Raw genomic sequence first — 13,269 nt, 5'->3', positions numbered from 1 at the left:
TCACCTCACATGTGCTGTGAGGACGGTATGCCTTAAAATGTGAGCAGCAGGCACTAGCCACACAGTAGGCACTCAATAGATGTCAGCTTTATTGAGCAGACAGCTCAATTGGTTTCAACTCTGAATGGGCTCACTGTGCTCCCACATCACACACTTAGGGTAGGTGCTGAAGTTGCCACTTCATAGCTCCCCAGCAGCTGTAAAGTAGGTCCACCCTTAGGGCAGACCCCTGTCAGATCAGCTATGAGATGCACCTTAGGTATTTCTTGACGCTGAGAACAAGTTTAGCATCAACTTGGGGAGAAGCCCAAGGGACTCACTGGCCCGGGGACAGTCCTCTGTGCCTCCCTCCCCAAGAACCACTCAGTCTAGTCACCTAAGACTTTTTTTTGGGAAACTTTTTTTTTTTTTAATAGTTATTGAGTGTTCTACAGCTTACAGTAAATATCATAGTTACAAATTCTTGGCTTCAATCTTTCAGAGTGATCACTGTCTGATCTTCAAAACATAAAAACCCAAAAGAATCCAAAACAACAAAACAAAACCAGATTTACACTTCAGACACACAAGCGAGGCCATGGGGCTTTCCAATCTTTACACTCGAGTGTGTTTTGAAAACACCTATAAATTCTTTGATCAAACTACTTGGAAGACACTGGTGAAAGGTTTATTATTATTATTTTAAATGTTTTATTTTTAAAATGTGAGTTCCAATAAAATTTAAAAATTAGATTCCAACCTGTAGATTAAAATGAATTAAAAAATACAAAATCATATACAACGCTCTCTTCACAGGGATGTTACATGCCATGAGAACAGGTTTCTCTGTCATGTGATATGAAACAGGGAAGCAGATGCCTTGAAGTCAGGATGGGGACAGGCCCTTGGGCCTTTAGAGATCATTACAGACAACTCCAAGTTGCTAGAGGCCTGGCCTTGCCTCTCCCTGGGTAAGGAGGAGCTTGAGTCACACCATAGATCCAGACTATCTGGCTGACCCCAGGAGGTCGTCTCTGGGACCGTCCCCACTCTTTGTCTCTTGACTTTTAGGCCTGAGGAGAAAGGCTGGGGTCTGGAGATGCTGGTCTTGCTGGGGTGAGGCCCAAAGCTGATTTCACCCATTTGATTCCTATGGGCTGGTACTTCTCTGTAAAGCCGTTATGTATGTTCTCTTCAGGAAGGAAATGGGTAGAGGACCTCACTACCACAGCAAGGATATACAGGGACTATCCATGTGGCCACAGGGAAACAAGTGCTGTCTTTTCCCTTTCTGGCTTTGTGGCAGCCAGTCCCAACTCCTGTGTGCCTCAGTTGGCCTTTGCGTTGGGCTCAACAGCATGCACAACAGAAGACATCCACTGGACAAACTGAGGGACTGGGACCCCAGTCTGGCTGGCCATGGAGTGTTGAAGCTGGCCTGCCAGGAATTTTGAAGGCTGGGCCCTAGAACTATATATGCTTAATTTAAGAAACAAGGAGTTTTCTAGGAGAGGGGCAGATGGATGAGTAAGGGACAAACCCTGCAGCCCACCTGGCATGCCTGCCTGTGTGCTCAGAGGCTCTGGTGTGGAATCCCATCAGTTAGTCTGGCCGTGTTTCTTCAGCTCTGTGGGTGGTCCCACTGGCCCACTCTACTACTGTGCCCTCCAGATTCCCAAGCTTGGCAAGCAGCTGGGGCTGCACAGCCAGTAGTGATTTGGGAGAATATAGGATAGAAAAGCAGACTTCCGTATATTTTCACTTAACTGCAATTGAGGAAGAATTATGATATAGATGCTGATAGAAAGCTCACAGGGCCCAGAATGGGGCTCATTGCCTCTGGCCACAGAACAGAGCTGAGGAATTGGATATGGAGGCTCCGGGGCTGGCTTAGCCAGTGCCTCACTGGAAACATGGATGAGTCGTATCTGTATGATGAGCCAAAACTTGTCCTACTTTTCTACTTCAGGTGATTCCTTTCTGAAGCCCATCAGAACAAAACAAGGCCTTCAAAGGACCTCCAGATCTCTGGGAGTGAGGTACCTCAAATTTGGAACAATTTGGGTGGCCAGGGGTAAGGATGCTCAGTCTGATTCTGTTCCCCACCCCTGGGAAAAGCAAGCCGAGGGACCTCAGTCCACATGCTTTTGGCCAAATCTGCACCACATCCGCTTGAAGTACCAAATCACTGGGTCTGGATAGTGGGCAGGCTCTCAGGCTAGGAAGGCAGGTGTACAGGCTTACCAAGGACATGGGCCTCTCAATAGGAAGATGCCTCAAGCTGTCCTTGAACATGTCTTCAGTCCTGGGCACTGTGACCCCCCCCCCAAAGTGTTTTGCCCAAGATAGGCCTTTAATTGCAAATTCTTGTTGTTTTTGTGCTGCCAGCTAGATGTGCCTCTGTATCCCCAGGACCCATTACAGGTCCTGGCCCAAAGCAGTTCATACAAATCTGTGCAGCTCAGAGGACTGGGCTTCCCTGGTCTCCGTAAGTATAGGTAGTCCCTCCCTTCATGCTTGCCAAGACACCCAGCAGGTGGCAGCAGAAAGAGCAGAGGTTCTGAAGAATCACAAGCTGTGTAACCCTTTAGCAAGTCTCAAGCCTTCTGAGCCTTAGTTTTCTTCATCTATAAAATGGGGGACTTTGGCAACCAATGCCAAAGTACTTTGCATACCAAAAAAAGCTTCGGACAGGTGTGTCCCTACTAAATATTCAGGAAAGGGGATATACATTTTAGGGTCATTTGCCAGGTAAGAAAGAACAGCAACTATCCTATCTCATGAGGAAGAAATTAAATATGCATTTTTTTTTTTTCAAAACATGGCAAATGATTGTTTCAGGCTTTCACTATTTGCAGGCAATCCAGCTCCCATACTCAAACTTTCTTGGCCCCAGGCCAGTGAGGAGACAGTATCAGGTAGAAGTAGAGGAATTCAAAAGGGTTGGCTGGTGACTGGAAGCATCTGTACCCCTGATCCTGGCCACACGTGTTGCACCTGGGGAGAGGCAGTGACGTGAGAAGGAGAAAGGGGTTTGCGTGCTGGTGCCAGTGCTGTAGCTGTCATGTGGGCACATCCCTTGTCTTCTTTCTTGCCTGCCTGCCTTCAATGGAAGGGCCCTTCCAGCTTTTTGTCTAGCTTGACTACCATGCCATCTAGAATCTCTGGAGGATACCTAAGGTACCGCCCACCAGATCTCTGTGACCTTACCAGTAACTGTGCCTATCCTACCAGAGGCACATGACTGTCCCCTCTCCTGGGCTCAGTCCCTTTGCAGTGACTCCCCAAGCTTGGCCAGGCTTGTGGATCTCCATCACAGCAAGAGGGCTGAGGCTGGCTGAACTGGGGCTCATACTGAAAAAGGGGTGCTGGATCTGGGCTCTTCCAGACCACAGCCTTTCAGTGCCTATTTTCACCTTAGGGCCTCCCTTTGCTCTTGAATTACATGGTAGGGGTGAAGATGGGGCACAGAGCATAGATGCTTCAGTACGTGAGCCTAGTGGGGATCAGATGGAGGGGAATAAGATAGCAGACAGGCTGGGATTCAAGCGGCTGTGTCACTTATTAGCAAGTCACTTCACTTTTCCAAGCCCTGATTTCCTTAAGGATCAAATTGGAGAAATAACCTCTATCTCATGGGGTTAAGCCAGAATAATGTATGTTAAACTGCTCCATGAATTGTGAGGTCCAGTTGTTAGTTTTACTTACTGGTATAGCAAGAAAAAAAGTTACACGGTCATTCCTAGGTCTCCTCCTCTTCCTTTCTCCTGTCTGTGGTTCCACCCCAGCCCACAGAGAGGCAGCAGGGTTCGGGGAAGCCTGGCAGATACCAACATTCTGCTGACTATGGGCCTGTTTCCTTCCATAACCTGTTTCCTCATTTGTCAATTGACTATAATAACTCTGACCCTGTCAGGGTGAGTACGTGAAAGGCTGTGAAGTGCTTTGAACTCTATGATGCACCTGACAAATGCAAAGGTTTCTATTATCATTATTATTTTGGCATTTTTAAAACATGTATGACATAATCTAGACCAACCTTCTCCCACCTTTACAAAACCAAAGCGGGTAGGAGGAGTATCTGCAAAAAGTGAATTAACACTGGAAAACTTTGTTATTTTAAAGTGAAACCTCATCAGCACCCCAGAACAGACAATTCAGAACAGCTGGATTTTTTTCTTACTGGTCCTAAAGCTCCTTGGAAGCCCAGGAAGGTAGGCCCCCAAACTCCTGGCTCTAGGCCAAGGATGCTGATGGGCTTTGCCCTTCTGGGAATGGCTAGACAGCTTCTAAGCTTCCAACCCAAGGGTTTCCTGATTTTTCCCTCCCTTAGGGAGACATGGGAGGTAGGGGTAAGGGTATGTCCAAGTTTGCAAAAATTTAAAATGAAAAAGGTTTTTTAAAGTCCCAAATGTTGTCAATGATCCCATTTTATACAGTAAAATATTCATGCCCCACCCCCAGAGGGGCTGCTGGCCCAGCCAAGTGCTGGGTGCCAGAGGCTGCTGCTGAGCAATCCAGGCTCCTGGCTGAGACTAGCAGGGACCTCCTTGTCCCAGAGATCCCTCTTCTCCCAGATGAGCCTGTCTCCTGGGCCTCATTCTTCTTGTCCTTCTCTCCTGATGATTCCCATTCTCTTCTCTCTTCCTTTCCCTCTCCTCTCAGGATGAGGAGCTACTGTCCTAAAAGCAGGGCCTCTCCTTTTCAGACAGCCCACCTGCTCCTTCTCCTGCAGGTAGAGTCAGGTACAGGATGAAAGTTCCAGATGTCTTCACAGAATTTCCAAGTGCTATTTCTTCATTTGCAATTTCTGTTCCTGCCATTTGCCTCTGTGTGGCCTCTGCCCAGTCTTTAACCCCTGCCTTTGGAGTCCATGGAGGAAAAGAGCAGAAATAGGAGCCCAGAGACCATTCCAGAGCTTACCAGGTATGGGCGTTGCCGACTTAATTTTTACAAAAACCAAGCCAATCCATCCCTAGGTAAATTTTCATAGGCAATGCCACTAGGTAGGAAGGCTGCATTTAATGCTAATTTACTGTGAGGTCTAGGGAAGTTCTTTCTTCTTCTCTGGGCCTCAGTTTCCTCATCTGCCAAATAGGGGAATGAATGAGATGATTGCTAAGGTCCCTTCAGTTCCATGAGTCTATGAAATGTTTATTGCTATTGCTTTTCCTTCACTATCCTGACCTTCAGAGCTGCCAGCACCCACCTGGAATGTGGTTCCTTCACTTGGGCCATGAATGGCACAGGTAACCAAGAGCTTGGCCTGCCTGCAAGCTCTACGGACAGACAGGTGAGTCCTGGCACTGGGAAGGGCAAAAGGAAAGGGAGAGAAATGCCCTAGGTTTTCACTCCGATCAGGAGGAAGCTCCTCATCAGAGTGGGTCCATGACAGCTCAGAGGCCGAAGTCTGGATTACACAGGGCATCTGGCCTTCCAAGGCCCCAGGATGCTGGGATCCCACCACCCTGCCGCTGCTTGGCAGGTCTGAGGTCAAAATCACCTTTTGAGGAAGTGCCAGGTCAGTGAACATCACTGTGCAAATCAGAAGGTCCAGGGCCAGATGCTTTGGCTAGAGACCTTTCAAACCAAAGCCATGAGGCAAGCACCGCTCCTCCCTTCCCTCTCCTTTCCCACAGTGCCCTCCCTCCCCCCCACCCTCCCCCAAATTCTAAAGACTTTTTTCCCCAGATTCTCAGCCTGGGCTATTAAGCTGCTAATAACACTCCTACATAGTCAGGTGGTTTTGTTCTTGGTCTGTTACAATGGTTCTCAGGAGACATTTCCTTTGTGTTCAGGACATGGGAATGTCTTGAACTAATCTTAAGAAAAAACAAGAACACTCCCTCAGAGATGTAGCCTCCTCAACAGCTCTGAATTCCTACCCCAGACCATATCTGTTTATGCTCTTCAAATGGAATCAAGCCTTCAGATGAACCACTGCAATAAACCCTACTCTGCTTGCCTCTAGACCGGGATCCCTAGGGACAGGACATTCAGGGAAGAGCGTAGAGGATATGACCTGGTCAGGTAAGAGGAAGGGGGTAGAGCTGGAAGGGCAGTGGCTAAGAGGGGGACAGGGCGGAGAGGCAGGAGATTAGAAAAAGCAGCTTTTACAGAAACCAAAAATCAAAATCAAAACCATTAAAGATGCATAAAGTGACCCTTGCACTTCCGTTGTCTCTTGCAAATAGAGGTGGTGCTGCTAGGGAACTGCTCCAGCACCGGTGTAAGACTTGAGTAGTTGCATACAATGTGTGACTCCAGATCTGTGGAGGGAAAGGGGAAAGAAACTGTGATAGTCCAGAGGCCACTTTAGGAAACCTCTGGGCCCCCTCCCTCAACTTGGGAGCCCTTCATGAGGCCTCTGTGCCTTCCTAGTGAAACTGCCCACTTCCTACCAGTGGAACTTGTTGTGCTCTGGTGCCAAGAGCCCTGGAGAAGGTAGGGGGAGGACAGATGATGTGGTGGGCCAGAGGATTTCAAAGGGACATCCCTGGAGCCCTATGGTTCACCGTCACTGCCTCATGAGCTGCTGAGGTGACTAAGGAAGCCAGGGGTCTGGGTCAGCCCAAAGCCTCCAACTGGCTCCAACCAAAGCTCTAACATATGATTTAGGTAAGATTTCATTTGAAGAATGGGGCCCATAGTTAAAAGAAGTCTGAAGACCATGAGGTAAATGGCACAGAATTTGGTACAGAACTGACATTGAAGCCGTAGCTTAATTTTTGTTGGCTAAGTGATACTGAACTACATAGTTATCTATAAAATAGAGCTAATGATCCTTATTTCACAGAGCAACTGTAAGGATTATGAGATAACATAAGCAAAGGGATAGCAATTATTATTTCTGTTGTTACTTGGATTTCAACAAGCAGTCAACAGAAGTGATAGCTATTAAGAGTGATATTATGGACCCTGGAGCAGGAAAGCAAGGTAACTTGACAACTGTTACCTGCCCCAGCTGACACCTGTGCTCCAGACCCAAGCCAGGGGCTTTGAAGCAGTTCCTGTATGTATCCCCCTCCCACCTCTCTCACCCTGGCTGAACTCACTTGGATGGGCTGCAGGCTTTACCAGTGTGGGGGCACGTAGCTGTACGCAGGGGTTCCTTGGGCCCTGTATGTTGGCATGGAGACAGGGTGTGCCCCAATCGCTGTGTGCTGGGGTGTAGTCAGCAGGGTACCTGAGCATCCAGAGAGAGAGAAGAGTAACCTGATGAGGCTGCACCAGACACAGGAATGAAGAGGATGAAGCTACAGTCTGGCATGACTGCTCCCTCTGCCTGAATCCCCCATCTCCCTCACCTTCCTGATGCACTGCTCTCTGCCCTTCTCCACCTCACCAGGCTTCACCTCCTTAAGGCAATCTTTTCTGATGCTTGAGGACAGAATCACTATTCCAAGTCCTCCTTCCCCACCCTTTTTCTTTTTGAGATGGAACCTCGCCCTGTTGCCCAGGCTAGAGTGCAATGGTGTGATCTCAGCTCACCACAGCCTCTGCCTCCTGAGTTCAAGCGATTCTCCCACCTCAGCCTCCTGAGCAGCTGGAATTACAGGTGTGCATCACCATGCCCAGCTAATTTTTGTATCTTTAGTAGAGACGGGTTTTCACCATGTTGGCCAGGCTGTTTCAAACTCCTGACCTCAAGTGATCCACCGGCCTCAGCCTCCCAAAGTGCTGGGATTACAGGCGTGAGCCACCATGCCTGGCCTTTCTTTTACTTTTGTGTGTCTTACTGCACAATCACACTGAACAGTAACTGTGATGTCTTGTATTTCCCACACTAACCTGGGTGTTCCTTAAGGACAGGGTTCTGGTCTGATCTATTGATATCTGGTTCCCAGGACCCGAACAACAAGGTTGGCACCAAGTAGATATCCAACAGTTTGCTGACTTGATCTGGGGAGTAAGAGGCCTCAACCATACCGTTACATTAGGGGCAGAATAAAATCCAAATGCTCACCCTGCCCCTTGTACTTTCTTATCTCAGATGGTAGCCTAGCTGGTTCTTTAAAAGTTGGGTCTCTAGGCCATGCATAATGGCTTATGCCTGTTACCCTAGTACAGTACTTTGGGAGTCAGAGATGGGTGGATCCCTTAAGCCCAAGAGTTCAAGACCAGCCTGGGCAACATGGTGAAACCCCACCTCTACAAAAAAACAAAAAAAAAAACACCACAAAAATTAGCTGGCTGTGGTGGCACACGCCTGTGGCCCCAGCTACTTGGAAGGCTGAGGTGGGAAGATCACTTTAGCCCAGCAGATCAAGACTCCAGTGGACCAAGATCGTGTCACTGCACTCCAGCCTGGGTGACAAAGCAAGACTCTATCTCAGGAAAAAAAGGTCCTTGGGGACTTCTGCTTCTCTCATCCCTCAAAATTATTATAATTATTGCACAGGTCCTTAAGCTCCTGCCTAATAAAGAATATTGTACCTGTGTTCTCTTTTTTGGAGCCCCTGCTGTTACTGGAGTGCTAGTATCTCTCTTCCCTAAACTGCACTGACAGCCTCCTCACTGACCTACTTGCTTCCACCTCACCCCTTCTAATCCTGCCTCCACTCTGCTTAATGTTTAAACTTAACGGTGTCCCTGCCTGCCCTGCTTGACCCCCTTTGTGCGCAATAGAGGTACCACAAGGTATTCAAGACTTTCCACCATCTTACCCTTGCCAGCGATCCAGCCACCTTCCAACTCCCAGCTCCTATTTCCTAAGGGCTTTGGCTCCATTGCTCCATTCTATGAACATGCCATCACCATGTTCTTTCTGCACCACCCTTCCCTCTTTCAATTCTCTAGTTAGCCTGCGTTCACCCTTTAAGGCCTAGCTTGATATGCCCTTCTTGGTGGAATCTTCCTCATCCCTGTAGACAAACTTAGAGGCTCCTTCCTCTGGGTTCCCATGCCCCCCACCCACCCCAGGGCACAGGATCTCTTGTGCTATGCTGCAGTCGATTCCATGACTGTGTTCTCCGCTCCGTTGTGAGTTCCTAGAGGAAAGGGATGGACAGTGATGCAGACGCTGCTGCTGACATTGCCATGGTGGTGCCTGCAACCATGCCTCACCTGCTGACATTGCCATGGTGGTGCCTGCAACCATGCCTCACCTGCTGACATTGCCATGGTGGTGCCTGCCACCATGCCCATGGCCACGCCGTTGGTCCTGGGGGCAGCAACAGGAGCCGGGTAGATAGCAGAGGGAATGCTGTTAGGCTGGACGACTGTGGTGTGGTGGATGACATGAGGCTGGGCAGCGTACACCGGCTGTGTGTAGTAGGCTCCCTGGGGGAAAGAGGCTGAGGTCACATAAGCATTTGGAGAGGTGGGTGGGATGTGGAGAGAACAGCATGGGCTGAAAGACACAAAGTCTGGACCCCAGCTGGGGGTCTACTTGTCTTACTATGGGACTCTGGTCAGTGCAGTGCTGGGCTTATTTGAAAAATAAGCCTCTAGGATGTGAGGGTGATCTGGCTGCAACATCTGTCACCCTATTGATCGCCAGGGTTGATTCAGCTGATCTGGCTGGCTAGGTGGGTGTCCCCTTCCTCCCTCACCGCTCCATGTGTGTCCCTCCCGAAGCTGCATGCTCTATTGAAGAGGACAACCATCCCCTGATAGAGGAGGACCAGTCTTCGGTCAAGGGTACATGAGTAGCTGCACTTCCCTGCTAGAAAAATAAGGCTCTAATTCTGTCCTGCCTTGCCCCTAAGGCTGCTATGATGATCTAATGGGATAAGAGCTCTACTCCCTTAACCCCAGTTTAGCATTTTAACATGTTTTATCTTATTGCAACGAACTTTTACAAACTGCCTATTTAAAGGTAGGAACAACAATCGCATGCTTACTGTTACCAAGCATGTGAACAGGGCTGGTAAACTCTAGAACACATACAGGTATCGATCAACTTACAACCTATGCAACTTACGACCATTCGACTTTACGACCACAATCGCTAGCCACGACTGCTCCGCGTCTGGCAGGCAAACGTTGCCCAGCTGGGCGTACGACAGTGCAGACCATCTTCTGGCAGCACTACCATCTCCGCGTGCACCATTTCAACTGTACACATAGCCTACTCAACTTACGACCAAATCGTGTTACGACCGCTCCATGGTCCCGACTGCGGTCGTAAGTCGAGCACTGCCTGTACTCTGAAGGATAATTAGTATCATACTGGTACAAGTGCTAGCATTTTATGTTGGAAAAAAAAATGGCGACTGGGCGCAGTGGCTCATGTCTGCAATCCCAGCACTTTGGGAGGCCAAGGCAGGTGGATCACTTGAGCTCAGGAGTTCAAGAGCAGCCTGGCCAGCATGGTGAAACCCCATCTCTACTAAAAATTAAAAAAAATTAAGAAAAAATGAGCTAGGCGTGGTGACGCATGCCTGTAGTCCCAGCTACCTGGGAGGCTGAGGCAGGAGAATGGCTTGAACTTGGGAGGTGAAAGTTGCAGCAAGCCGATCTTGTGCCACTGCACTCCAGTCTGAGCGACGGCAAGACTTGTCTCCACACCCCAAAACAAAAAAACAACAAAAAAAGGCATAAATGGATAGCATTTCTGAAGATGTCTCTTATTAGCTATTTCCCTTTAGGTAGAAAAGGTAAGGATGAAGACAGTGGTCCAAGGTGACTCCCAATTCCTGAATCACATGGCTGCTTCCTGCTGCCACAATCCACTGGCCCACTGACTTCCAGGGGGAGTAAACTGGAGTCCCTGAGATCATCGTAATTCAGAAATCTTCAAATGTTTCTACTAAATGAGAAAAATATCTCAAGCCTCTTAAGTTTTGCCTTCTACTTTAAAATACAGCTGTTTTTTTAAACTAAAAAAAGTATTCTCCTCACCACATACACTTCCTATAGAGTTGTCACTCCAGAAGAATGTGTCATGGATGTGCTAGAGCCCCATATGGTCCCCTGTCTCATACCAATCCTGGAAAGCATATGTCCTCCAGCTGAAGGAGCCCAGAAAGGGCCATCAGGCACAGAAAGAGTAACTTGCCCAAGGTCACAGAGGACACTAGTGACAGAGCCTGTGTACTTTCCTCCTCCCCACTCAGTTCACAGACTTGATCAAGGAAGGGCAGATGTGGGGGTTAGAAAAGATCAAAACATTGGGGTCTCATCTTGACCAACTAATAGTTCATGGTGTAACCCTGGACACGTCATTCCCCTCTTTGCGTCTCAGTTTCCCCACTTGTTTAACAAAGGAGCTGAGCTAGAAAATCTCTGAGGGCCCTTGTCCTCTGATGTTCTGGGCTCTGTTAATCTAAATGACTTCATGTCTCACTCCTCTAGGGGCTGAGGTGGAATGAGGGAGTAAGTAGAGTGCAGGGATATTGCTTCAGTCATACAACAGGGATGGTTAGCGAGAGCCATAAACTCTCCTCTCCTTCCCTCACTTCCTCGCCCTGCCCCACCACACTGCAGCCAGGCTGGAGGCTCCTCTACCTGCAGAAGAGGTGGCTTTGACATATACCTACCTGGGCATACAGATTCTGCTGGGGGTAGGCACTTCTGATTGGATACATGGCCGTCTGATAGGGGTTGGGTGATGGGGAGTAGGGGGGTGGAGCAGTATTACTCTGGGTCGGTGGGACCTTGTACGGTGTCCCCGCAGTATATCCTGTACCAAGGCAATAAGAGAGACTTCCAGTTAGTTGGCAGAAGAGCACTGCTAGAAGGCAGCAGGTCCCAGTCATGACTCCCCAGACTAAAGATGGGCTGAATCCAGGCTGGAAACAGAGATGAGAACAAACAGAACAGAGCTCCACCCAGAAAGCCCTGACCCCAGAGGCAGCTCCCTCAGTCCTGGTGCACAGGGCTGCATGTTTCTGGGCATCTTTTCTTTCTCTGGGTCTCAGGGCTCTTATCTATAAAATAAGAGGCTAGAACCAGATGGTCCCTTTCCGCTCTGACAGCCTGGGATTTGGAGCTGTGTGGAGTGGGCAGGTGCAGAGAGATGGAAGCCCTCAACCCACTTGCTCTTTATTGCTACTCTATCTTCTTGCTTTTGTCTTCTCATGCAGCATGCAGGGTATCTTTTTGCTGCTCTCTCTCTCTTGCTCTATTTCTTTTTCTCCTTATCTCTCTCTCTCTTCTTGGACTTCCCTCCATCATGTTCCCCTTCCTCCCCACCAAGTTTGAAGGTGGAAACCCCATACAAAACACCATCCAGAGATCCTCATCTTCTGGGATGCTGAAAAACTTTGCTCTACAGAGTTGGCTTTCCTTCTCTCCTGGGGTCTAGGGGAAGGTTACTTCTGCCTGAAAAGACATGAAGTAAGAGATCACAAAGATTCACATCAGCCTGGAACCTGGGCCATGTCTGTCACTAACCAGGATGGACAAAAAGTTGAGACTGAGAAGTCAGGCCCCAAGAAGCTCACAATTGGCCATGCAAATAAATTGTGCTGCTTTGAATCCTCCGGAAAAGAGTGATAGATCCCTTGTTCACAGAAAAAAAAAAACTTGAAACATGAGTCATAAAAGGAGACAAGACTGTCTCCTTTTAGAATCACAAAATGGAATTATTCTATGGAACCCAAGTGATCAAGTGACCCCAACCCTAGCACTTTACACAAGGGGATCCTGGGCTCAGAAAAGGCAAGTCTTTTTAATAACTTCTCCTGAAGACTCTAAACTCTTCTAAGTTGAAGGAACAGTACCAGGGGACCTATGCTTTGAAGCCCTGCTGGGGAGGTGCTGAGGTGGCTTCTTTTCTGTGGTTCGATCTTGGGTAGGTCTAGCTGACCTCACTGGGCTTCAGCTCTTTCACCTATAACATTTCTCGCCAAGGACCCTTTCAGCTCCAAACTGCTGTTTCCATTACACAAGAAGAGAATGGGGGCAGAGTGGAGGGAGTGCTTTATTGGAAGAGAAGACATCTAGTCTTCAGTTCTGGCTTTCCCCCTAATTTTTGGTGACAACTGTCAAGTCTTTGGGCCTTAGTTTCTTATTTTGTAAAATCAGGTGGCTAACAATGAAGATCTCTTCCTAAATGAAAATTCCATGCGTCTAAAGATCTGGGTCTCTTCTACCCTAACCCCAAGTAAAAGAAAGCTACCACATGGTCACAAATCTCTCTCAGTCCACATCACACCTCTTTGGCTTGGCATCCCCCTGCCCAAGGACTCAAGAGGATATGAGAGCTGCTGAGCAGCTGCCACAAAAGTTGAGCTTTCCCTGGATTCATGTTGTTTATTTTTCCACCTGCAGATACATAGTTTTTTCGATAGTTTTGTGGTCTAATATGCCTGGGAAGTAAGTAGCGACGAGGATAGAGTGGAA

General features: G+C 48.4%; 1 protein-coding gene across 3 annotated transcripts in view; it reads right to left on the bottom strand.

The window, feature by feature from the left end:
* Positions 1–383: 383 nt before the first annotated feature.
* Positions 384–13,269, bottom strand: part of FAM168A (family with sequence similarity 168 member A) — a 185,893-nt gene continuing 173,007 nt past the window's right edge. For all 3 annotated transcript variants that reach the window (XM_074400958.1, XM_039470593.2, XM_039470594.2), the window contains 4 exons: positions 11,463–11,605; positions 9,087–9,261; positions 7,035–7,165; positions 384–6,248 (listed from right to left, as the gene is read on the bottom strand). In XM_074400958.1, coding sequence (XP_074257059.1) covers positions 7,053–7,165; positions 9,087–9,261; positions 11,463–11,605 — 431 coding nt within the window. In that variant the 3' untranslated portion in view covers positions 384–6,248; positions 7,035–7,052. The remainder of the gene's footprint in view (positions 6,249–7,034; positions 7,166–9,086; positions 9,262–11,462; positions 11,606–13,269) is intronic.

The sequence above is a fragment of the Saimiri boliviensis genome, chromosome 6 (assembly GCF_048565385.1).
Source record: "Saimiri boliviensis isolate mSaiBol1 chromosome 6, mSaiBol1.pri, whole genome shotgun sequence".
Lineage (NCBI taxonomy): Eukaryota > Metazoa > Chordata > Mammalia > Primates > Cebidae > Saimiri > Saimiri boliviensis.
This window is presented reverse-complemented; position numbering and strand designations above follow the sequence as displayed.